Source organism: Tympanuchus pallidicinctus, unplaced genomic scaffold (assembly GCF_026119805.1).
Source record: "Tympanuchus pallidicinctus isolate F22 unplaced genomic scaffold, pur_lepc_1.0 scaffold7, whole genome shotgun sequence".
NCBI classification, from domain to species: domain Eukaryota; kingdom Metazoa; phylum Chordata; class Aves; order Galliformes; family Phasianidae; genus Tympanuchus; species Tympanuchus pallidicinctus.
In genome coordinates, this window is record NW_026294791.1 from 17,582,867 (window position 1) to 17,610,331 (window position 27,465).

General features: G+C 37.7%; 1 protein-coding gene across 5 annotated transcripts in view; it reads left to right on the plus strand.

Moving 5' to 3' along the window:
• PALMD (palmdelphin) overlaps positions 1 to 27,465 on the plus strand; it is a 49,383-nt gene that overhangs the window by 17,912 nt on the left and 4,006 nt on the right. Inside the window, exons 2-8 of one of the 5 annotated variants that reach the window (XM_052665561.1) lie at positions 6,406 to 6,451; positions 9,858 to 9,938; positions 13,784 to 13,914; positions 22,572 to 22,686; positions 23,515 to 23,548; positions 23,646 to 23,756; positions 24,469 to 25,557. In XM_052665561.1, coding sequence (XP_052521521.1) covers positions 6,407 to 6,451; positions 9,858 to 9,938; positions 13,784 to 13,914; positions 22,572 to 22,686; positions 23,515 to 23,548; positions 23,646 to 23,756; positions 24,469 to 25,557 — 1,606 coding nt within the window. In that variant the 5' untranslated portion in view covers position 6,406. Of the gene's footprint in view, positions 1 to 6,152; positions 6,452 to 8,405; positions 8,497 to 9,857; positions 9,939 to 13,783; positions 13,915 to 22,571; positions 22,687 to 23,514; positions 23,549 to 23,645; positions 23,757 to 24,468; positions 25,558 to 27,465 lie in introns of those variants that run through there. The other 4 variants (XM_052665562.1, XM_052665563.1, XM_052665564.1 and 1 more) reach the window with 4 other exon arrangements.

Here is a 27,465-nt window from a genome sequence, read left to right on the forward strand (position 1 = left end):
TGCTGCCAAAAGTCACATCTCTGTCCATCTCTCCCTGCCCACCTTCAGCCAGAATCCCATTCCTTCTTAGCCCTTAATGGTTCTCAGGGAGCCTGTTCAGCCTGCTGGTACAGTGGACTTTCAAGGATTTGGGCTTTTAGTTGTGGTGGTGTCTTGTTTTAATTATACTCCTGGCAGATTAGTGAATTTAATTAGTTCACAGATGAGGAAGGAAAGTGGGTGGAAAACATGGCTGGAAGCGTGGGTGAAGAAAGAACCTCCTCCTGTTGAGGAGCCATCAGACAAGATTACATACAGTTCTGCAGAACACCCAAGCTCCAGTATTCAGGGTAGACCTTGCCACAAGTACAAACTGGTTGAGCAGCTTCTCAGGGGAGCAGAGTTTTGCCCACGCCTCTGGAAATGGAAATCAACTGATGTAACATATGCAGCTTCCAATCTGCAGCAAACAAGTGGCCAGTCATTAGGAGTGCCTGCTGAATAGCTTCACCATCATTAGTTTTCTTCTGGCGTCTTCTGGTTTCTCCCAGCTAAGGAATTCTTATCTCACCTCCATATTGTATAGCAAATCACCTGTATGTTCAGGACTTCCACCAGCAGCACTTTTACTCAGAGCACAATACTTGTAAACACAAAGTGTTAATCTACAAGGCCCTAATTTTACTCTGCTCTCGTATCAGTCCAAACACCATTTACAGTTGTTTGTGCTCTCCAAGAGCATCAGCAAACAAGAATCAGAAGAATATATCATGCAGTTTCCATTACAACAAACAGCAACAGTGTGAGTTTTGTTACTTTCTCCAGAATTTGACCCTGGTCATGAGGTATTTGATTTCCTGTAATGAAACAACTTAACTGCACAGCTAAAGCTAACTTTCATAACCCTGCTAAAAATTCCCCACACAGTTGTCTGGGTAGGATTTAAAATTCTGCACTATTCTTAGACATGCATATCTGCAGCAGCTGGAAAATGCTAAGTTGCAATCAGTACATTCCACGATGTTTAAGGCTGCAATCCTGAGTATTTTAAACTGTGTTTTTACTTACTTTCTTTAAAATACATCTATATATATATATATATAATAACAAATACACTATCACTTACAGAAGCACTGGAACAATTCTATTAAGAATCTGATGCTCATTGTCACTACAATTACATTTAAACTATTCACTGAAATGTGATATTTAAATGAGAAACGGAGTTTGCTAAAGCTGCTTTGGAAAGCCTCCCACATTCTGAATTTCATAAAACACTTCTAAAATACATAAAACCAAGAGCAACAAGTGTCTGTGAACATGAAATAGGCTACCAAAACATGTTTAATTTACTAAAAAATTATTGACAGACTGACAAAATTCACTGTGTAATTTTAGAAAATGGAGCAAGATGAATCATTTGTCACAATAACATTTATAGATCAACTCCATTGTGCATATAATGCACATTGCACACCTGATGTGGAAGAGACAGCAAAGACCATGCTGTCTTCCAAGAACTTCTCTCTAATGTTGAAAGATAACCAACAAGGAGATTTACTGTAAGATATAGTAAAAATAATCAATGTTTTGAAAACAATTGAAGGCAATGACCAAGAGCTGTTTCTCTAGTTTGATTTTTAAAGACTCATATATTCATGGTTATGAATAGCAACAGGAAGGGAGTTGTAGCAACAGAAACACAATAGTTCAAGGCTTTTCCTCACAGAGATTCAGGGTGTGTGTCTACTCAAACAAGTAAATATGGTAGAATTTAGCTTCATGGAGGTGTAAGAACTGGGACACTAGGGTATTTTTTGCTTCAGTGAGAGGATGTAAGAAATACATTACAGTAGAAGACCTGCCTGGTAGTTAATAACATTTTTCAAGTGTTGCTTTGCCAAGACAGGCCTTCGAGGCAAAAATTTAACCTCTGCGAGCTCTCAAGAGGAATTATGTTATGAACTTCCTCTAGAATCCTAGAAATATACACAATTTATTTTTATATGATTTCTAATATTGTGTAATCGAATAGAAGGGCATTTGTGTGGGCTTTTTTTCTGTTCATTTTCACCTCAATTTACCTCCAATATACAAACTAATACAATCCGGATTCTAACTAAAGTATTAAAGAAAGCATCATTAATTCTTACTCACTCAGTAATGTCCAAGCAATCCTATATGCTAAACAGGCTGCTAGATTAAAGGTGCAGAGACCTACAGAAACTGATAGAGTTGTAGATATTTTAGCCAGGAAGGAAAACAGTGAGAAAAGTCCCCCATGGAACATGCTATGCATGACTAATGTGGTAGTTACACATAGCCCTACCTGCAGTATTTACATCTATATATATTCCCATACAGATACCAAGTATTTTTACTAATTGCTAACATACATGTATACCTATATGTATTTAGATACGAAATACTACATTCTGGGATAGTTTTCAACTTTATCTTGATAGGTTCTTCTCATTTTAAAGCTTTTTTCTCCTTTAAGAACAGATGTTATTCCATGAAACACCTATCAGTTCAGCTTAACATTCACAATTTTATGGATGCCTGACAAAATTAAGAGTTCAATTTAAAGTAAAACAGATGTAATGCAATGGGTGCTGCTACTGAAGTCCCTCAACTTCATGTATTTCATTTTCACATGGGTAAGTTTTCCATCCATAAGTACAGCTATACTTTCTAGTCAAGAAAATCAGCACCACAATGAACCCACCAGAGTTTATCTGGACACTGTTTTCTCCTTACTGTGCAACATTAACACGCTGGTGACTGAACCAGCTGGAAATACTTTACAGGCTAATGGTGTAAACCACCTTCAGCTTTGAAAACATTAAACCAGCATTTAAATAAAACAAATGAACCTCATTCCTTTTGAAAATGCTATGAAATAGCATAAAGCCAATAAGAAAGCCTTTAACAAAAATTCCAGGTAAAATTGCTTAAATATGTTAGCTGTGCATTTATACCTACTTCATCAAGAATAAGCACAAGTTTTCAGATTTTCAGTTTTTCTAATTCTTGTTGGGATGTTTTTCACCTTTAAAAAGCAAAATCTTAATTCTGAATGTTAGAGACCACATGTCAATCAACTGAGGCATCTCAAACACCAGGGCTTTGGTTTAATTTACAGAAAGCTATGGCATTTTCAATGAGGGATCTTCCATAAAATTTATCCCCTCTTCATTCCCCTGCTGTCAGAAATTCAAGGCTACATGCACAGCAACAGTGCATTTGCTCACTGTAAGAATACTAAATTCACTTCATTTCTGTGTGAGAGACCCTTCTTCTACTCTAAAAAGAAAAAGGAACTACAAAAGCAGCTCTACAAAAGCAATTCATCAAGAAGCAAAACAGTTTAAGATGTACAAAAAGATGAATTGTGAAATTAGCAACCAATCGTTCCAAAAAGTACAGCTGTCTCCAACAGGTAACAATCTGCTCAGTGCTATTCATTTCAAACTCACTTCCTTATATGTATTTTCCAAAAGGTGTGAGAAAGCTTCTCTTTACCTTTAACAAGATGTTTGTTCTTAGAAGGAACAGTTTACTACAATAATCTATAATTCATCATACAGGTGTTACCTTAGGTTAATGATTTTTTTTTCCTCCAAAGAAAATTGAGAGTAGAATTGAGGATGGTTTTGTTCAAATGGCACAGCCTACAGAGGGACAGCTGCATCAGTTCTGAAGAGAAGGGATTTCTCTGTGCCAAGATTCAGTCTTTGCTCTAGAAATTAACAATATAATCTGCATTTCTCACTGAGATAGTTCTTCAGTAGTCCTACTTCTGGATTTTTGATATTCCATTCTCCTACATTTAAGCCCACTTTTCTGTTTCATTTCATAATTCAACTGCTTTACCACATGCTTTGCATTCTCACTATTAATCCTGTATTAAGAGTCCAGTACAAAACGAAAGTGAACAAGGAAAGAAGTGAAGCCACAAAAATACAACCTGTATCACACAGCCATACAGTAAACATCTTCTGCATAACTCAGATAATCAAGGAAAAAAACAATTGCCAGTTACAGAAACACAGGTTAATGAATCTTGCCTACTGAAAACACAGCTGTTAGTATTCACTCATCTGACAACATGACCCTGTGGATACTCCCATTGGTGAAGCAGGCTTAAGCAGCAGACAGAGTGACAGCTGGTCCATTTCTTCTCTTGCACATAAATCCCATTTCCAATAGGATTAAGATAACTGCAAAACAACCTACTGAGTGAACAACAGAGCCTACCTAGCAAGAGAATATATATGATTTAAAACATTTTAAGAGGGCTTTAAGTAGCCTTCTTCAGGTTTATTAAAAAACCTGTTTCAATTTAGGGAATGACATTAAATAATTTTTTGGTCTGTAAATACGTAACATCTGTAAGTAAGGTGTTTTTTTAACATTTAAATTATTAATCTTATGCTTCAAAACTAAAATAATTTAGATCATAGAAATTCAAAGCAATGTAATCCCATTTATTTTAATTTTGAACCTGTAAAACTGGTCTCATTTCTTCATGCACTGATAATTGAACCCCATTTATATCAGAACAGATAATATACTTCTCTATTTCTGATGTAATCATTTGCTGCTTTAACTATGCTTAAACACTTTGAAATCCACATAAGCACTTCAATATTAAGATGAACTTTAAAGAACAAAAGAAGAAACGAAGTCCATACTCATTTAAGAAAGATTAAACAGAAAGCCTCTACTGGCTTCTGTAGCAAGAGTATCTTTAATTCAGTAGAGTAGTTGAACTTATTCTCAAATCCATGAACTAAATACATTTAAATTTCCATGTAATCTAGCTCTTGATATAACTCAATACACTTGCCTTTGAACTCCTCATTTGCTTTTATGTGGTAATTTTTTTTAAATTTCGGGTGCTGAGCAAGTGAAGCATATATTAATATTTACAAAAAATAATAATCTTCATTGGAGAATTAAGCACGGGGTCTTGCATGTTTGAACAAATCTTCAGGGAGGATCTCAGCAGAAAACAACATTAACGCATCCTTAGTCTCTGTGTGGAGAATTGGAGTCTGCTCCGGTATGTGGACTGGGGATGGCGTAACAGAAAGGTGGAAACTGAAATTAAATATTTGTTCGTGTTGGATTATGAGTATGCAACTTCAAGTTTTCAGTCTCATAGCATCTTAGAGAATTTGTTAGTAATGAGCCTGATTTGCCAAGACCGACACGTAAAGTAAAACACCTCACCCAATCCTGCTGGGGTCAGTCATCTCAATGTATTAGTAGAAAGAAAAAACAACAAAACATGCTGACTCTCATGCTGGTGTCCTTGCACCCTTGCAAAGACTTGAGTTACATGATACTGAGAGTAAGAGAGTCCAGATTCACATTACAACTTCATGCTGTTTGAATTTATCTTTATCATGCTTTTGTGTCAGTATTTTTTCCACAACTGGATTTCACTGCAGGCGGTTCCACTTGTTTTGCAAGTTTCCTAAGCTGATGTTGGAAGGCTGACTTCCACTCCTGGAATTGGAAAGGTCAGAATGTACACCTTCCTTTGAGGAGCATAATGCAGTTTTCAGCAGAAGCATGCAGGAAAAAAAAAAAAAACTTCAAGTCAGCAGAATGGAAATTCAGTGTGAGAGTCATTTTGCAGTCACCTAACACAGCACTGTCGTTTTAGACACTGAAATGATGATCCCAAAATCCTTACTTAGACAAAGCTTCCACTGAGTCTGAGATAATCTAAGCAATTACAGCTCAGCTAATACTAGCGTTCAACGTTATAGCTGACTGTTTAAAATTCATTTCATTTAGGTTATTATCTGCAAAAGATTATTCCAGCTATGCATACAGCTTCCCTAAAAATCCATCTCGGAAATCAAGTTAAAAGTGCTGTCCCTACAAACCCCACACCAGCTACACTGCTAGCATTACAACAGATTAAAACATTACAGGTAAAACAAGCTTCACAAGAAATAAAAATACTTAAGTTCACAATATCTGCTTGCCACCAGAGGCATGCAGAAAGGAAAGAAACAGAAACATAATGATATTTCTACCATAGCTCTGGCAGATTCTGTTTTGGGCATTCAACAGTTAAAGAAGCAATGGCATGCTAACAGAGCACATTAAAACAAAGAGTTGGCAGCTTCTGAAGGAAAAGGGTTTGTGCTCCACTGTTCCAACTTGTCAGTCAACTCATGCCAGCACTCTTCACGTCTGCCTCTTCTACACACCCTCATTACATGCGTCTGTCTGGACTGATCTGCTCGTCTGTTCAGGGACTCTCCCGACAAGTCAAAAATTCTGCCTTCCCTCTGCTCTGGAATTGGATTAAATCACCTCAGCTGTTTTGCAGCCCCATCAAGAGGCTTTTGCTTATGTTCTCTTTCTGTTCTTCTCCACTACTTGTCTGTTTTTGATTTCTAGAATGGACGAAACTGAATTGCTGAAGGAAAGACTCCAGGCCATAACAGTAAGTGCTTATAGTTCTAACTTGCTTTTAAAAATCAGCTTAGAAACAATGTATTAATGAGTCACTGTGTATTTCCGGAGGAATGTTTCATATCAGAAAGAAAAAAATACATTCTCTAGAAATTCTTTCATTTTGATCCTGGTTTATAAGCTATTGATCCAAGACAGCTAAGTTGCCTGCACTGATCTTACTACTGATTGTTTTACACTTTCAAATTGAATTTAAAGTAGTGAAAGTACGTGTACAAGCTGCTACTGGACAGTCTAAAATACGTATTACTATCATCACAATCGAATGTTTGCTTGAAGGACAGCAGGTCAAAAGACAGATAGAGAATTCCAGAACAACTCAGTTTTACTATTTCACAAAATGGAGAGGTGAAAGATTTTCCTTTCTGCATTTTGGAATTAAACAAAATTGCTGAACTCATGCTCTACCTTAAAAAGAAAAAAGAGAAGCTCAAATTAAGCAAATTCCTACCTGTCGTTTTCCAAAGGGGGAAAAATAAGGGCTGAGTGAAATTAAAACTGAAGACTTAAAATCATTTCTGTTTCTGAAGGGGAATTTACTTCAGAATTCTGTGTTTTGAATAAACTACTGAGTTATTAAATATATATATATATACACACATAAATTTAAGGTGACTCTGAAAATCAATGGCTAAATCCAAATTCTCCTCTGATTTCATCTCCACTCCAAACAGTTGCCAAAGTATTAAACAGAATTTGGCAAAATTAAAAACAAAACCTATTAGAACTGAAAGGTGTGAGAACTCAGTATCTACAGGACTTGAATAAGATTGAGATTGTCTTTAATAGATAACAACTAATAAAAAGAAGTAGGTCCATTTATCATATTTACTGATTGAAACCCACAATAAGGGTCATTTGAAATGTTTGGGGGGGGGGGAGGAGAGGGGGGTCAGTTAGAAAATTTTGTTTGTTTACTCTAACGGTGTTTAAACCCAACTCATAACCTGGACTTTGTCTCTAGTGTACAGGCTCAAAAGATAAGAAATGTTTTAGAGCTGCAGAGAAGAAATCCAGGCCTTGCAGTATTTTAATACTTCCTGGTATCTGTCAGGACAAAAGGGGCAGCACTCTGCCAAGGATTTCTGTGCACATAACAAGGCTAGCATCCTTTGGCTGCAACTTTGCTACCAGAGGAATATTGGATTTTGTATATGTGTGTATATATGTATATATATATATATACACACACACATCATATATATATATATATATAATTAGAAGTCTGTGGCAGCTTCCAGTGTATTACAGGAATTCATGCTTGGATTCTGGCCACAATTTCATTTATTACACCTGCTGCATAAACTATTTACTCTCTAATTTGGTAGATGTCCATCAATTCGTAACATTTAATTGAAACAACTCAGGGCATTTGCTTCAGTGTACTGCAGAAATGAAAGATCTTAAAGTGAAGTTATCATCAGCTTCAAGAATCAACAGTTTGAGTTGTGCAAGAAAATGATACACTTTGAGAGCAAGTTATTCCATGGCTTTAGGAAGATGTTTCCCAAACAACCTATCTTAAAATCTGAAGAGCTACCTACAAAATGTTCATTGTATAAGATCTAAAAGAGGATAGCAAAGGAGACTTGGGTGTACATAGCAGTAGATAAAACTTGCACTAAAAGCTAATTGGTTTCTGCTAAGTGTCTGACTTGCTTACAGCATATGACTCTCACAGCCACTAGGGGGCTTCAAATTCTTACATGTCTTCTGCGTGTACCACAGCAATAAGCAAAAACCCATTGTTTCCAAATTTTGATACTCTCGTGCTCTGGAAAGAAACACTTGTAGCTTCCATGTGCTCTCTTCGTGGAGAGACTGTCATATCTTAAAATAAAACCATAGTGTTTGCTGTAGCAAACACATTGATGAAAAACAAGGAACCCTAGGCTCAATCCTCTCTCAAATACTCCATCCTACAGGAAAAATGAATAACAATAGAAACACTTAAGGATTATAATTACAATATTTCTGCTGTCTTACGCCACTAGACATGCACATCCATACCTCCAGGTAAGACCTCTCAATAACCAAGCACCGCTTTTTGAAAGCGACATGAAAGCAAAACGTTTGCTAGAACGTGAGCTGCTCTATTGGCTTTAATAGCATATGGCACCTGCCACAGGACCAAGCACACCAACATAGGCATAGCTATGGAAGGGTGCCACAAACTTGCAGACTTGGCACACAAGATAGCTGGAAAGACACCGCTCCGTAGGCGCGTTTCCGTTTCTTTCAGAAAGGCCCACTTTGAAACATGATTCTTTACAGTCAAAAGTGAAGAAGTCCTACATGTTTCAGTAGGAGTGAAAATTAGGACAAAAGATCAAGTTTTAAATTACACTGATGTGCAAGCAAAGTGATTAAGCAGCTTTTTCCAAATAAGTAAATCTTGGCCATATTAACCCAAGAGCATGAGTGAACTTCCATTCAGAAGCACAGTGTGGAGTTCAGAGGAAGCACAGATCCCTTAGGTACGTAGGGGCAAACATCTACTGCACCGTATGAGTAGTCAAAACTTTGTACAGCAAGATGTCATTTGTAGACTACGTTTCACACAGTGCACTGTAGGAAGTGTCATGTAATGTTCTAAAATTTATTCTGGCAACACAGGGTTTGCATGCTCTACATCTCTTGAATTTAGCTTCTGGCATTGGATCTTCAGCTTTCTTTGACTAACTGTACAAAAGACAACATATTTCAACCTATTTTGTATGGATAATTCTGTAATAGATGCTTATTACCAACTAGGAAAATTAAAATACAGCTAGAACACCAAAGGACAGAAGTAGAAAAATTCAGGAGAAAAAATACAGAATGGAAAGGTAGTGTATCACTCTAACAAGAGGAACAGACAAAAGAACCCTTTACTGAACAGGTTTCTAATTTTATACTCACTTATAATGCAGATGCCTTCAAAATAATTTCTTTCAGTGCAGAATTTTTATGTACTACTTCGCATTTCAAACTGCAGACTCTTAGCACATATCTCCACTAATATTTATTGGACATTTTAATTAACTTGGAATGTTTTTAATACTATAAATCAAGAGTTCATTCTCTGGCTAGAAACCTTATCCAAGACTTTACTTTCTTTAAATATTGTATCAGTCTATAAACACAAGTTCTTGTCATGCTTCACTCAACTAACGATCAGTTATTTAAAGGCCAATTATACACTGAGATCAGGAATATTTCCTAACTAAGGAAAGATGTGAAGGTCAAAGAATAGATTATGTATCTCCAAAACATCAGCTCCTGGATAAACTGTCTCTTAAGAGGGATGCATTAGTCTTTATTCTCATCATCCTAACAAACAAGCCACACTGTTTTTAGTACCAAGTAAACCATTCTTCTGTTCTCTTAAATTGTAGGACAAAAGAAAACTGCAAGAAGAAATTGCACAGAAACGTCGAAAAATAGAAGAGGAAAAACTGAAACACCAGCATTTAAAGGTAAGTTGCTGGGTTTATATAATTAAAGAGGAAAAACTGAAACATCAGCATTTAAAGGTAAGTTGCTGGGTTTATATAATTAAAGACACAGCTTTAAGTTGTTCAACTTGAATAAGAGTTTTGGAATGCAAATCTCCATGCATTTAAGTCATGGTTTTACTATCAAATTTTCAGGGCTTTCTGAAATCTTGGCAGGACTCCATTTGACTCTAATAAGCATCAAGTTTTGGTGATAAATAAATAAACGTAAATCATACTTAAAAGCTAGTGCTACTCAGTCACTTTTATGGCATAAAATGAGATCCAAATCAGAAAATTCACAGCTGAAAATTAAGCCTCACATTTCAGACTAGATATTTTCACTCCCTAATTCCACTACAGCAACCTCACTTAGTATGGAAAATGGCATAATCAGGAGGTATAATTGAACTATTTTGTTTTCAGGCAGAGGGAGAAGGAAAAAAAAATCCTATTTTTGTTTCTAGAAATAGGCAATTGTGGTATTTTAAATGCACTATTATGTAGGAGGAGATAAAGTTTTTCAAGCAAGACGTGGAATGCAGTATTTAGGGTGTGGCACATTTCACTGAGCATTTTTAAAACATAATCCCCTTCAAAACAGACACCTGCTCCCAGGTTTCATCTACCTTCTCTTTTCTGTCAAGCCAAGTTATACTATGTTGGTTTACTGGGACAGGCAAGCCAATGAGAAAGTGCTTCATGCTTAGGGTTTTATTGCAAGATAGTGAATGTGAGTACACACAGTCGTATAATTTATTACCTAAGTGAGAAAGGAATATCTTCCAAATACCATAACAGTAACAAAATTGTGACTAATAATGAACGTGTGACTGTCTTCCTCCTCATGTATAGAGTGCTGCAATTTATATTTCAAGTTTGACTTATTAATTCAAAATAATTCATTCTTCTTAAAAGAAAGGACAGAGAGTTACCTGTTTGGACATCCCCCTATTCATCACTACTGTTTTTAACAGAACACAAGAGTGATGACCTAACTCCCACTGTTACACAGACCATAGAATCATAGAAGGGCCTGGGTTGACAAGGACCATAATGATCATCTAGTTTCAACCCCCTGCTATGTGCAGGGTCACCAACCACTAGACCAGGCTGCCCAGAGCCACATCCAGCTTCCAGGGAGGCATTTGTTTCTCTCAGCAAACTGTTAAGATAAACTGCTGTTACAATGTGAGAGTAAAGCCTGCAAATTCAAAACACCTGTGCCTTCCAAAGGCACAGCTGAAACCTTTCAGGGTTGGTTCAACCTTGTCAAGAATTAATTACAGTAGACTTAACCCAGCAGCACATTTAGGACATCATTCACAGAATTTGCATACATTAGTCACATGAGCTGTGACAATGAACCACAGAAGAAAAGGATCACTTTCCAGAATTCAGGACATTTCCATGGTCTTGTCAGATCAGAGTGTATAAGCATCTTTTTCCTCGAAAGTAACAAGACCTGTATGAAATGTGCTTTCATATTAGAGCTACAACATGGTAAAGCACGCATAACCTAGTACTGCACTGAAGATGCTTTACAGCAGAAGGAAATGCTGTCAGCAGAAAAATAAAAACCTGACAGCACAACTGTGCCAGTGCTTCCGCAGAGCAGCCGTCTCTGACAAACACCTAAAAGTTCTCTGTTGTTCAAAGGGTGTTTCTGCTATGTAACATGTCACTCTTCCAGAAGCAGCTAAGAAAATTTGTGGGATTTCATGATATGCAGTTGTGAGCAGCAGCAAACTATTCTAGGAAAATGCAAAAATAACACCAATGTGTTACATCTGCATTTAGGGAATTTGTTTTTTCTTGGGTCTAACCTGAAATACACATATTTTATTGATTTGATTTCAATGGATATTATCAGTTTCTGAGGACTACAGTACCAGCCGTGCTGCAGTTTTCACAAGGTATTAGAGATTTATTTTTTTGAGTCAGCAGAGCAAAACTGTCAGTTCCAAGCAGGATTAAAATCTCATATTTCCAGGAGTACTTCTTATCACTAAAATCTATACTTTGACTCAGAAATGATAGCTGTGCTCCCTCTGACTTGGGAGAGGGATATTTTTTGTGATCAATAAGAATTATGCCAATACCAAATTACAAGCCTCTACCAGATCGGGTAAAACCACCCCATTAAAATATTTGCAACTTTCATTTGAGCCTAAAATACTGTTGCCATGAAGTTGGAAAAGGCTGCTGAGGAAACCCAGGGTCAAGGCTCAAGACTGAATTCTTCAGCAGCCTCTGCTTCCTGCAGATATCCTAGGATCCAGCGTTGCGAGGCAATACTGTCCTGCAGGGCTAGCATGTCTGTAAGCACTGCTCCTAATTGCTGCAAAATAATACTACCAAGGAGTGCCACAGTTCCCAACAAGCCTGTTATACCTGCAGTTTCAATCAGAACAGCTGTCACACACAAAGCCAGTTGAAAATGTGCATTTAACTGCAGTAAGGTTCCATATGCATCCTCTACCACCAGCTGGGTCTCAGTAATAACCTCACATGAAACCTCACAGCAAAAAAACAAGGAAGAAGTGTTCTAAATAATTCAGTGTGCAGGAGGCAGGTAGAGACCCCAGCTACCCCTCCAAGCAGCTATGAGAGTAAGACAGACTTCTCGCTAGTGCTACTCTTCCTCAAAGCTGCAATGGTCAAAATCCAATTTAGTCTTCAGCCTTATCCTACAATTAACAAAGCTACAAAGAGGGATAAAAAGGAAAAAACAAAAACATGACTATCAGACAGCTCAAGAAATCTAAATTGCAAAGAGAAATCAGAGTTAATTAAAAGCCTTATATGCTTTTTTTCCCTCTTATTGAAGAAGTTTCACTGAAGAGCTCTGGCTCTTCTTCCCTAAGGCAGACCTGGATTTATATTCTCAAGTTAACTGAAGGAAGGGAAAAGAAAGAAAGCTTGGCTTACAACCTCTAACCTACCAATTTGAAGTTTATCTCCATTAATATTTCTCTCCCCAAAAGTAACTGAACTATGGAATTACTTTCACATGCAACTGTTGATGTTGTGAAGTGGCCATAAGAATCAGTGTGTACAGCCAGATTTTTCAGAATTTGAAGACAGATCTACTTAGCTAGACTATATACATACACATGCAAGACACTTATTTACAAGCCACTACTGTACAAAAATCTCCACAGGCACTAAACAGATCAGAGCATAGATATGTGACCCCTGAATTGACCCAAGAGTAGGGATTCTAAACATGTAGGAGGTCTACTGGTACATTAACCAGATATCAACATCACAGGCTTCACATTTTCAGTCCCACTCTTCACCAGATAAAATACTTAATTACCCAAGTTCTCTATAAACTCAGGAGATATCATTGCATCACTGACTCCCTGTAGATCTCTTCTCTCCACCCCATACAATCTCATTTACAGAAGATTTTCATCTTTTATCAGCATTTGTGTAGCACCATCAGCCAAGGAACCAGGTGACTTCTGACTGAAGCCTTCTGCGTGAGTCTGTAATATGTATGCTTTGACCCAAATGTTTACTTTACTAAGTGGTGCTCTGACCTTCAGAAATATTAATCTGTTACAGGTAGCAACTGATACCCTCCACCTTTTCACTGGATGAACAAATCAAATGTGACAGTGTTCTTACTGAATTTGTTTTTAAGTCAACCTTGAAACATGGCATCTTCAGTTGTGTTTTTTTTTTTCAGTGGCATTTGCCCCTTCACCCCTTGCCTTATGCTAGATACAGCACAAAAATACATCTATGACAGCAAGATAAATACAATAAACTTCTGATTAGCCCAGTTTTTAAAGTACAACTCTATTTTTCCCCATCAGAAAAAGGCATTACGAGAAAAATGGCTCTTGGATGGCTTCAGTTCTCTCACACCAAAAGAGCAGGAAGAAATGCAAAAGCAAAATCAAGAGGACCAACAGCAAACTCGTGAGCTGGAAGATGACATTTCCAGGTAGGGATGTACCGCTGCCCCTCTGTCTGAGTTTAAATGGTCCTTCCTTAAAAATCTCTCTCTTCCTTGTGAAAGATTACAGTGTCAGTGAGGGCTAAATAGAAGTGGTTCGACGTGCAGCATAAAGCAACCTACTCAATTTTCTGGTCAACTAAAATTAAGCCCACAAAACACAGATTTCTATGTTGTGAATTTTCTTAAACTGCACAATATTTTGAAGAGTATTCCTTTCATCATGCTGTGCTTGATGGTAAGCCAGTCACTGAGCGTGGTTTCACTTTGAGATAGACATTATTAAATCAAAACTTTGAAATAACAGTAAGTCATGTAAGAAGTTCTGTTTCAGTAGATCCTGCACAACTTTTTGTACCTGACTTCTTCCAGAACTCAGCACTTCTGACCAGTACAAGCTGCCTAGCTTGCCTATCTTATCATATAATCTTATAATCTTGCCTTGTCTTCTTCTTGCATATCTTCCATACTGTTGTGTCCTCACTTTAACCCCAGAAGTCTGTTGCAGTGAAGGTCCTTCTTGTAACCTTTATAAAAATGCCTCTATAAATCTCATTCTATCATGCTGCCCTCCCACACAGGGCCGAATTTGAACCACACAGGCAGTTCCTCATCTCCTTCCTTTATTTACTATGGATGTAATTGTGGATGCTTTTAGGCAAAGGTAGCTTTTCCCAAAAACAGAAAGGCTCAATACACAAAACAGATCCAGGCACACCAACGGGTACTTCCCATTTAGCAGCCACTGCCAATTGGAAATATTTCTGTTGTTTTAGATTCAGAAAAGAATCATCACCCTTATTTCTTACTCTTTCAGTTCAGTGGTGCCTTCCTCCATGCTCTCCTCTCCCCCCTCTGTCCTCCTACACACTTTTGGCAAAGCTGTCATGTCCATCTCTCTAATGCAAATGGTAATTCTGGTTCTGATTTGTCCTATAATTAAGCTGACTTCTTGCTAGGAAACATTTATCAACAGAGCTTTTCAGGTACCTCTGCAGAATTTTTGTTGAAGCAGTAGAAAACAGACAGTGTGGACAGTGTGCTCTGGAAAACATCCCCAGAGGTGGTGATCTTTATAAAGATGTGAGATGAGTCCCCATGACAGTGTGATCACCAGGAAAAGGAGATATGTGGGGAAGGGCTGGCCTCAGAGTGCCAGGGAAGTTGCACAAAGCAGGCAGCTGCTCTGCACCAGCCCACTGGCAGCTCAGTGCTTCTCTGAGTACTAAGGAGGATAGACTAGATTTTAAAAAAATGCTGCGACTTTGAGCTGGACATGTAGCTGAAGTCTCCTTTGTGCGCTAATAATTTTGGTGAGGAGGGTTTGTTTTTTTTTGAAGTCATGATCCAGATTTGGTGTGTGGATTGTTGTGGGAAGGATAATATCAGCAGAACAAAATATAATCTACTCTGCTGCCAATTAATTTGATGACACCTAAGAAAACAAGCAATGCTGCTACAGTGGAGGTCTGTAAATGTTCAAAAGTTTTCTTTTTCAGTAGCATGGACTTCTGATACATGCACCTCCTTATTGAACATTGAAGTATTTATTTCATCAGGAAAGGTACTGATCTCCAGCATTTAAGTCTAATCTGTTACCTGATAACATACTTCAGGGACGGCCCACACCCAAGTCACTAATTGAGCTGCCTCCTAGTAACACTGGTAGCAAACTCTCCCATTCTATTTCTGGGAAGACTTGGAAAGCTGGTTTGAGACTTAAAAACCATCCTATCATACTAGTCAAGAGATTTCAGCAAAAAGGGCTGAAGATCATACCTAGTCATATATAATGCCTTCGCAACATCTCAGAATCCTGAGTTTCTCGCTGTAGTTGAAGAGTCTTTTAAAGCTTGTCTTGTAATTGTTGTTTTGTATTCAGTTTGGTGCTGTTAATTTCTATTTGTGCTGTTTCTAGTTTTAATCTTCTACTGTGCCCATACTTCCCTGAATGCATACACCTTACTTCTCTGAATGCAGCCATATAAGCTTTTTATAGCCTGAGTAGAATTTATCACAGTTACAAATAGAAAACAGTAATCAAAATAGAACTTCAAAACTGAAAATATCCTTTAATTTGTAGGGGTACATTAACATCAGGCAGATTTAGGTTCTCTGTTTTAATTCCACATTGGAGTTGAGAAGGATAATACATTTTTGAAGTTTACCTGAATTAGAAGCTTCTAAATACTTTAGAAGGTGGTCAAAGGCATTGAAAAGAGTCTAAACACATTATGCTTTAAGGAAAGAAAAATAAGAGTGCCAAGCCATTCATTTGTACTTGATTGCTTACTTAAATGACGTGTATATTTTACATATGTATGCACACACAAATGTAAGATGTCAAGGGCTGGCTGCAGACTCACTGTGAATGGGAAGGCTGTCTGCTTAGTACTGCATCACATAAGCACACAAGTTACACCAAACAAGTATAAGATGAAGTTCCTGAGCTCTTAAACTTAATATATGCCTGAGCCTGTACTAGCCTAACTATAGAAATGTGTCTGATACATCCCTACTTGAATTTTTGCCAGAGACTTGATTGATATTGTCTGGAAAAATAAAAGCACCTTTTCCTTGTAGGCCAAATGCAGGGATGCCAGTTTTGTTTTGTTATTTTTTTTTTAAACTGCCTCCTATTTATAATCCTGTACTTAAGAGAAATCATAAAGCATCTTTTCCCGCATAATCATACAGCTTGGGTCGGAACAAACCTTAAAGCCCATTATTTCTCATCCCCTGCTGTGGGCTGGTCGCACACCATCCACCCACCACGTCAAGCTGCCCACGGTCCCATCCAATTCAGCCTTGGTCATCTCCAAAGATGAAACATCCACAGCTATTTCATGCAAATGAAAACAAACTATGTTTTCGTATCTAGATGGCTGAGATTTCAACCATAAACCAGCAATGTAAATAATGATGAAAATGAAGTAACTGACTTGCATAACTGTACATTAAACATTAAATGTTTGATTGCATATGCTGGCCTTTCTCTTCCTATTACAAACATAGTTTATTTTTCTACAAAAATAAGGCTATTTATTTTACTACACTGGTTACTGAAACTTCTGAATGTTTCATAGTATTTTTGGAATTGATTGTTTCTCCATGGTTAATTAAATCTTTCCACAACCACCTGCTGTTAATATCAGTATCATCAACTAACTTGTCTTACCTGCGAGCTTCTCCTGGCAAGCTCACCCACTCTGCTTCCTCCTTAAAATGACTCCTAACTCTGGAAATAGCTCATAGCTCATTCATTTGGAGTGAAATGCATCAGACAACTGATAAACATAAAATGTAAAAAAATAACCGAAAATGTAACAGAAAATGACAGTCTTCACTTTTACAATAAGAAACCTCCCAAGTACAACAAAGTGGTATGTAGCAAGTATTTCCATCTGTCATGGATGTGTTTTGCAGTACAGCAAACAGAAAATAATTAGTGTTGATGGTCACCAGAAAAAAAGTGCACCAAACAACAGCCAAGACAGAGCACAAGATAAATCTGCATCCTGGAAATGAGAATCAGTGCAGAAATGCACTGACCAATTCCTGATCGTGGAGTTAACAATGGAGAAACACTACTGAAACAATCAGCAGTGGAAAAGGAGTTTATACCACTGTTGCTGAAGTTATAAGAACAGTTTAGATGTTTCTTTTCCTAGCAAGACCTTTAAACAATTTCATTATCGTTATATTTACTCCCATTACTAAGTAATCAGTACGCCTTAGAGACTTTAACAACTTTTATCTTCATGCTATACAGAGGAGTGCAGCAAGAATATTAGATTTTATGTATGAAGAATGAAGAGAGAACAGATCTTGAATCACATGAAAACTTCTCTCTGAACTAGCAGGTTAAGCAGATTTATTCTTATCAAACACATACATGTATGAATTATACTTTTGCCAGTGTTCAGTAGTTTCTGGCAACAGCCTCTACAGAAGCATCTATGCTGTCTTTCCAGGTACCATGTCTTGTTGTTCAGACCCAACTCAGTTTCAAACCAGTCAGAGACACAAAAAGCTAATAACATCAAGTCCAAGTCAAGTGAACAAAGTCCACTAAAAGTCACAAAACATAACTGCACCACATGTGCACAGTACTTTTGTTGTACCATAGACAGCACTCAAGCTAGCAGAAGCCTGCCTGATTTCGCACACATTAAATGAAGTCGCATCTCCAAACAAAGTCAGAAATTGCTATACTGTTCATGTACGTACTTGTCAAGCAGTAAAAACAAGGCATATTGAGAAGCTCAATGGAATTCTTTCTACCACGCCTTTGATTATTATGTTTCACTGTTGCTTCAGGTACACTCTGACCAGTCTGATAATTATTCTGTTTTCCAGTTTCAGTGTTTAAAAAAAAAAAAAAGCTTTAAAGATTTTTTCCCAGTACCCACATAACAGCCTGTTTCTCTTTACTGAGAGAATTGCTTGCAGTTGTAGGCACGTTATTCCCAACAGAGGCGTTTCTTTCACCTTCTTAAATAGGCCCCCATTTTGAAATAATCTTTACTTGGATGTCAAATAGAGTTAGCATTTATGTACTAATCAGTTAGGATTTGGGCATTTCAAGATAAAAGGGAAGGTTCTATTCTTTGTATCGACAATAAAACAGTGAATAGAGGGTGGCCTGTGTCACCTTACAGTAGCTCAGAACTCTGGTTACAGACAGAAACAACACTTACACCATCTCTTCCTCTCACCATCTTTATATGGTGCAGCTCATAATCAGCCATGTGTGCATGGCTCATGTCAGGGAATGCAGTGAACGAAGAATCAGTCTCGTTTTATCACTTGATTTGCAGCAAAGAACGTTCATTCTTGACAGAATTAGTCACTAAACAGCAACTTGTAACTAAGGACTACTCAACTAGTTCGTAATGTGATACCTGAAGGCAGGCTAATGGTGCATAGACTCCAGAGCTGTTACAAGGAAGCATTTGACTCACCTCAAAACATGCAAGGACTTGCTAAGCTGCTTTTTCTCCTTGGTCTGATATCCTGCTATCTGCATTTTACCTGTACACCTTTTTCTTCTAGAGGGGCAGTGGTGTCAACTGCAACAGATGAGCTGGTAGCCAGTAGCAGTCAAGTATACACTGTATACAAGTATACACTAATTCAGCTACTGATTTGGCAGAGGAACCTACAACTTAGAAACTCAGCTTCTAAAGCCCCTTGCTTAACCCAGCTTTGTATTACTTACTTTCCCCTCTAAAATAACTTACCATCCATAAGATTGATTTCGTACAGTAACTACATCATACTTCATTCATCTGCAAGATGCAGCAGCTCCTTCAAAGGATTTATTGTAAATAATAACCGGTGCAGCTGCTAGAACCTTTCAAAACACAAACTGTGATTAACTACGAAATACCCTGAATCAATGACATTTTTAGGAAGTTTCTAAAGACTTAAATGCTAGAAAGAGATAAGTCAAACTTTTCTTTTCCACTGTATGAAGTCAAAAGGACTTTGATTTCTTTGAATTAGCATGCATGCAAACAACATCCTCTGAAAACGAACCAAGAAGTTATTTACATCTTAATACTGGTAGCATGTATAAAAGAGACAAGTTCTCATTGCAATTTTCCACACAGAGAGAGGTATAGTTCTTCCTTAGCCCCACTGAGCACTGAATTAGCCTTTATTTTCCCCCTCAGTATATCTTTCCAGGATTTCTCTTCCACCTGTGTCTAGCAGCAATTAGAGTTCAGAGTACAGCAAAACTTAATGATCCTTCAGTTCATTATGGTTCTGAACTGTTAATAAACATCTTTGGCATTATAATGTTGCAATCAAGTCTCTGATAAAAATACATTTTAAAATATTAGATACTACTTTATAAGTGCAGAAACATGGTACAGTCATTGCATTAGTTTCTTTCATAGTGTTGCAAGGATATTTTGTTTTTTTTTCTTAATTTCATCCTGAACATGCTATTCTTCACATCACAGTTTTAAGGTCTGAGATACCATTTTTGTGTTTAAAAAAAAAAAAAAAAGATTCTCACCAGCAGTTAAAAAAAAAAAAAATCTATCAGCACAGCTTCATGATTTTGAGTTTGAAAAGGCAAGAATCACAATGTTATTCAAACTCCTCAAATTATCATAGAGAAGTTAAATAATATTTCTCTGCTGGCTTGCACGTAACTACTGTGTCTGCTTACTGCTATAAAAAGAGGAGATTCCTTTCACTGATGTTGACTTTGGTAAGAATCAAAGAAGTAAAACATAGTGCTTTCTTTTTGTAGCATTTTGGGATACAGTCTATCATATATTTTTAACTTCAGATATATCATCTTATGATTAATCGTAGCATCTGTGATGTCATTTCCAGTTGCCTTAAACCTACATTCACCAACTTCTGACAGATTCAAAAACGAGGGGTGTTATTTCAGTCAAATACAAAACAGTCTGAAATTTGCTTTTGTTTTGTTTTCCCCTTAAGTTAAAACAACAACCAAAAAAAATATTTCCAAAAAAGAGATGAATGAGGATACTGAAGCTATACAGGAGATCAAGTTCCAGCTCAGAGCTGAATTAGGGACTTGATTCTGGACAGAGAAGCTACTTCCAAGATTACCAAGCTGCAACACAAGCTTCTATCTAAATCTCAACAAATACGTGCCTCAGCAGAATGAGCATCTTAACTACAAAAATGAAAAATAAGGGACACCTCCCTAATATCACTGCCACTTAGTCACATCAGAGAAAAGAATTTGACCAAGATATTTTACCTTATAGGTTATACCTTGAATAGGCATAGATTTCTCGTTCTCATGTTTACAGAGACAAGATATTTTGTCCCAAACCTTCCTGACTAGAAGTGATTCATCAAGCATCTTTGTGCTAAACAAGTGAAAACGTTAGTAAGAGATACCTTAAAAATTTTACTTAGTGTACAAGAAACTGTATAGCATAGCTTAAGCGTATAACAAAATGAGGAGAGAAAGAAGGGAGCAGTAGCCCCTGTTAAGTAATGTACAGGTCAACGGCCCAAAAGAAATTCTGACTATTGAGCTTTGATCTTTTACATAATGAGAGCTTTTAAAGAAAATAACTTTGAGCCATGTCTTGACTGACAAGATACTTCTGATTTGTAATACTAAATGTGACTGATGAACCAAGTCCTGAATATTGTGCTGACCTAGAGAACTTGGAGTTGGTGTATTTGATATTAAGTTATAGGCTTGTAGTCTTTGTAAAGCAGTCACACTGACAAGACTTAGCTGCAATCAGAAAAAAAAAATGAACCGTTAAAAGTTGTTTCTTAATGCAGAAAATGTCACATAAATGCACATTTTATCACCTGATGTGATATGTCAATGCTTATATGAACTACGCGATTTCTCATGCAAATGGATTTGTAATGCTTGTGAGGACATTACTTGAGCAGGCACTGCAGACACAAACCTTCCAGGCTGCTTGTCCTTGACAAATTAATCCACTGCGACTTACATTACTTCTGTTTTGCTGAAAATGAATGCTTTCCAGACATGATATGAGCACTTTCCCAGAGAATCACATACACAAGTTGATCAACAGCTAGGAAACAATCGCGTGGCTGCAAATGTCTTAGCTTACAAACCTAAAGTGGAACTCTTAAAGCTAAGTGATTTTAAGTTTTTTAGACTAGACAAAAGCCTGTGTTGCTGTGAGAAATGCTGCAATAACTCTCTCAATCTCCCTCCCTCCAGCTTCAGGTCAGTATTATCTTGCATTTCTTCATCTCCAGAATCAAGCTTAAGCTTTTTCATCAGGCATTGTTACATTCATTTCCTGAAATCCCAGAACTGACACTCACATACGCAAAACTGTAGAAACTTATCTTGCTGACTTTGAATCTATCTTCAGAAAGCCCTTTACCACTCTGAGTTACTGAGTTTTCATACTAGAAAGTTAGTTAAGTGCTGTTTTACCTAATTTAGCTCCACTAAGAGTACTTGCAGATGGTATTTTTGTTAATCAAACAAAGCCTTGCTATATCAGCATGATACCCATTTTCTCTCTCAGAAATATGGATACAATGTTATTCCAATGGATAAAGGTGGTTCTGGTGGAATTACAGCTTCTATATTGCCTACAACATTCCTTTGCATGATCCTCCTGAAGTTTAATTTGTGTACTAGACCATCACTAGAGGAGACCTACTATAGCTCTTTAGTTCTCGTCAACATTTACAATCGAAGAATTAGCATTTTTTTGATGCAAGTACACTTGCAGAATGAAGAAAAAAAGTCATAACCCTAGTGTCAGTAACTAGATTTGTTTCCTATATCATAATTACATGGGAGACAATCAAATTCCTTGAGACAATGGAGAGACAAAATTTGCTTAAAATGAGGAAATCCTGTGAGGGGGTACATATTCCTTACTTACTCCCTAATGAAAAATACATAATCTCAGCCGCTGCTTTCACAGTGGGCTCAGAAGGAACCTGTAACATACTTTTTTTTTTTTTTTTTTGAGAATACCTTCTGTTTTTTTCTGAGGCGTGTGAAATTCTAAGCTGATTCCATATCAGAGCGAGATTTACAGCTAGCCTTCCTAATGTCTGCATTCAACATTAACTGAATCTGCAATATTGCTCTCTACGTGGTATTAAATCAAAATGAATTGCAATTGCAGACTGGAGAAGGAAATAGAGGCCCTTGAAAAAGAGGAAATTAAAGTCTCAGCTAAGGAAGAAGCTATTTTAATGAAACTTAAATCAGTTGAGAAAACAACAGAAGACATAATCAAGGTAAGTACCAAATTTACTCAAGACATAGAATGCACTAGACATTCATCGTCATAATTAAGGAAACAAGAACTAGCTAGATCACGTGAGTGGTCATGAACTTTTTTCTGAAGCAACAGTAATTCAAACATAAAGAGGGGTTAAGAAATTATACTGTTCAAGTGCCCATGTTTCCATTTGCATTTTGGGGCAAGGGATGGAGGTCAGAAGGCAATTCATATTACTCATTCATAGCACATAACAAGAAAATACCACTGCCACCAATCAGTAACATTGCACCACAGCAAAAGATAGTCATAATGATGCAGAGACCAACTTGCACTCCTTCAGGCGATGTGACTGGTTAAACCTCATCGAGCTTTCCCCTTAGAGAGGGGAGAGTGAAACATTACCTAACATTATCATTCACTTTTGTCTAAAGGTCATTTTGATATTTCAAAGCCTCAAAAAAAAAAAGTACTGATGAAACTCAGCTTCATTTCTCCAGTTCTTAACAATACACATACGCTTTAAAAATAAGATGAGAGTTACATAACTGGAACACCAAATTGTAGCCTTTGAGAATCATTGAAGACAACCAGTTTGGGCCACAGTGTGTGGCTGTCTCACTGTTAACTTTCTAATGCCTTATATCTTACTTTGTGTGACTTGAGATCAGATTAGGAAAGATGACAAAAAAAATTCTTTCCCACATGCCATGATCCAGCTGAGCAGACTCCATCTTTAGGTACCTCTCATCATGAAGTCATGTGTATAACTAGGCAGTGTTTTTCTTTACCTCGCAGTTTTGAAGTTGACTAATCCACATTTACCAATGGTTCTCTTTCCTAGTCTGTGAAGATCGAAAGAGCAGGAATTGAAGGAGGTATGTTTACTCAAAAAACAATTCAAAAAAAGGTTCTTATAGAAACCAGTAAAAAATGAATTCATAGTGGATCTCATTGTGGATCTTCTTTATTCAGAGGCAGCAGACTACATATATGCCAACATACCCGACCTTCCCAAGCATTTCAGACCCTCTGCACTGAGAAGAGCAGGTCATGCTACCACCGATGACGAAGAAAAGAGAAAAGGTACTGCTCACCACAACTGGAAAGGGTGCCAGTGTTTGCAAAAGCTTCCTAAACCTTGAATCTAATGAGCCTTAAGGAAAGAATAAGTATTATCAATACAGGACAATGCTCTTCTCAGTGAAGCCATATTGAGTTATCAGTGATGCCATCAAAACTGAGAGTTGGGACACTGGTGCACAGCTTGCACCTTTGAAACTGAGATCAAATGCTTTCAACACTGACACTTCCCTCTGGTAACTTATTCCTCTACCTATCATAACTTTTAGTTTCCCCCTTCACGTTTTATAACCAGTAGTTACACCCACGGAGCAGCCAGTATCAAGTTATTATTTCTTATTAATTAGAACACTTCCTAGCCCCTTTGAGTGCCCAAAACTAATGTCGCATGTCAAGGTTTTTCAATTGTTATTGCCAAGTACACCACTAGAAGCCAACGTTAAATCTGGCTTTCTCAGTCAGTCACATCACAAATATTGGCTTTTCAGCAGCTTATTTTTCTCCAAGAGGTAAATCCAATAAGAAATATTTTCTCCCGTTCAAATTTTGACAGAAGAGGGAGATTCAAAATGAGAACCTAGTATATTGGTTACAGATGTTACACTTTTACATGTTTTCCAATTCAGTCTGACATTTATTCTCCATCAGTCAGGACTCTTCAATAACATCTCCCAGCTGCTTCATCATCAGATTAAGTACTTGTTTCTTTCAACAGCACTGTTTGCAATGGAAATGAGAGTTGAAAAAGACATGAAGACAGGTGAAAGCACAGTGTTGTCAACAATACCTCTTCCCTCAAACGAGTTTAAAGAGACAGGAATTAAAGTCTATGATGACGGTAGGAAGTCAGTATATGCAGTGTCCTCAAATGGCAGCACAACGCAAAATAGGATGGATGAACTTGCTCCTGTTGAGGTGGAAGACCTTCTAAGGCAAGCAAATGAAAAAAATTCCCAGTCTCCCACAGAGTATCATGAGCCTGTGTTTGCAAACAAGTTTTACAGGCCAAATACTCCTCAGAAAGACAAATTAATCTCTGGACTGAAACTGGAAGAAGACACACACAAAGGAGAGATAAATGGATTCAGCAGTCAGACAGAATTTTCCCCTGTGGCAGAACCCTTTATACAGCAACACAAAGAGAACGGGCTTAATCTTCAAAAGGTAACACCAAAGTCTCCCTCTCCAATACTTTCGGATCCAGAGAAGAAAGTACATGTTAATCCTGAGAACAAGATGCTAGATAATGAGAAAAGTGCTGCACATGAGGAATTAAAAACTTTTCAGAATACAACAGAAATACAGGATGAAACAAGGCATTTAAGTTCCTGTCATCCTAATGAAGCACCCCCTGCACCTCAAGATGAGGAAGATGTTCATTACCGCATGGTCCAAGCTGTGCCATGTTACGTGGATGATTCAGAACCAGTTACAATGATTTTCATGGGTTATCAGCGCATTGATGATGACGACACAGAAGCAGACCAGAAGTTGACAAGATATGATGGGCTTATCCGTGCAGAATTAGTTATCATTGATGATGACGATGATGACAGCAAATCTGAGAAACCATCATATCATCCTGTTGGCCACTACAGTCAGGTTTACCAGCCACCAAGCAGGAAAACCACAGAAGTCACACAGACAAACCCCGTGAGCAGCCTAGGCACAAACATGAACAATGCACCCCACAAAAATTCCATCTCCCTACGAGAACAAGAAGAACGCTTAAGCTCACCTACAGACCATGTTCATCTTCAAAGCCAGGTGCCTGGAGATGGTACTGAAGATCCTTCACTAACAGGTAACAGAAAAAGAAAATCATGCCGCTGCTGTTCGCTTATGTAGCAAAGTGATACTATTCTATCTGGTAACAGCCACTTCAGTACTTCATTTAATGAACCAATACACAATTGTTAATCATTTATTTGCTCTTTTGTTAACAAATTCTAATCTGCATTTTAGTACTGCTCAATTCCATCTTCAGCAATGCACTAGTTACCATATCAAATTTTTGGGGGTGATAACTACCACCAATCTCAGAAGAGAATTTCTGTGATTTTCAGAGATCAGAAGGGGTCCCACTTAAAGTTACAATTAAAGGATTCATTAATACTACCTCAGATAGAAAGATAGTTTTCATTTCTACTAGGTCTAACAGCACTGCTTTTTAACACTGTCTTACTGCAATTTTTTTGTGCCTATCTGCATTCTTTGTACTTCCCACATAATCTAAATTGCATGTTAAATCAGAAAGACTATTTAAAAACAAGCCATACCTAGCATTTTTTCTGAAATCAATATTTCCAGCCTCGCCTTAACAACACCTATGCAAGTTTTAACTTTTTTTGTTGACTTTAACCTAATCTTTATAGGTTCTGAGAAATGATGAAAGTTTACCTCCCTACATTTGGTTAGTCAACAGTATTATTTCTTAACACTTTATTATCTATTCACATTCAGATGTCTGTTTCCTACTACTAAGTTTTATAATAAAAGGCTGAAAAAATAATAGCAAGAAAGATTGAAAGAACAATAGCATACTTATGCTGTATTTTAAAGCATATAATTAAACTGTATTTAAGAGTATTTACAGGTCAGATTTCAGATAGCAATCATATTCCACACTAAGAAAAAAAAACTATTGAGTTGGAGGCCAGAAGTTCTGATTCTATATTCTCTTCCTCTGTTCTCTTCACATGTATATTCTCAGTAATTTTTCAATTTAGAAGCGAAAGTACAAGGCCCTGCCTAGTAGTAGTAGACTAGTATTTATTTACAATAAAAGCAAAGCCAAAAATCAGGCATTGGATATCAAAGGAATTTCAAGTATTTGTGCAACTGTCTGCACTGATTAGGGAAAAGCTGTTAATCAGCGCCCTCAAATTAGGAGCATCAACAACATCATGCAGTCATGCACAACACAGCTTGAAATACCAGCAGTGCTGCCCAGCACTTCTGATCAATGAGGTCACTGAATTTTCTATCACTCAGAAGGACCTTTGCTTCCCTCAAGCACCAGTTCTGCCACCTGTGTGCTTCCCCAAATCCCCTAGGAGCAAAAGCTGTTGCCAACAGTTCTATGCCAGCAGCTGAAAGCAGCAGTGGCCAGCCACAGGCAAGATAGGCCTTTCCAGCAACTGCTCCAGCCCATTATTCTGGAGAGTCAGTCTCTTAATTACCCCCCATCGCATATCTATAGATAGAATAGAGAGAGAGAACCCACGCTCCACCCACCCCCTCCACCCCCCCTCATCTAGAAGCTGGTTGCTATCAAAACAATTCATCCTACAGCCTGCTCTGTGGAATAGACCCCAGGAAAGTGGTTGCCAAGAAGTAACCACAAACCACAAGTACTGTAATGCAACGGAAAGCACAACAATGCCAGCAGAGGGACAAAGTCCTAGGCGGCAGCAAGGGAGGACTTGCTTAAATGCAACAGTCCTGGGCACAGAAACAAAGAAGAGGCTGCTTACCTTCAGAAAGCCTCAGGTAGGCATGGATCTCCAGTGAAATACTCTTGCCTCCATTGCCAGCCCTTAAATGAGGTCTGAAAGGGGTGGACCCTGGTCCTACCCCTTTCGGTCACTCAGGGTCATTGCACGCACCTGGGCTTCCCTTGGTTGGCCCTACCTTCCACCAGGTGCTCAATCACTTGTGACTTAGCATTTCTGCTACAAGTACCATTCAGACAAACAAGTTAGCTGAGCAC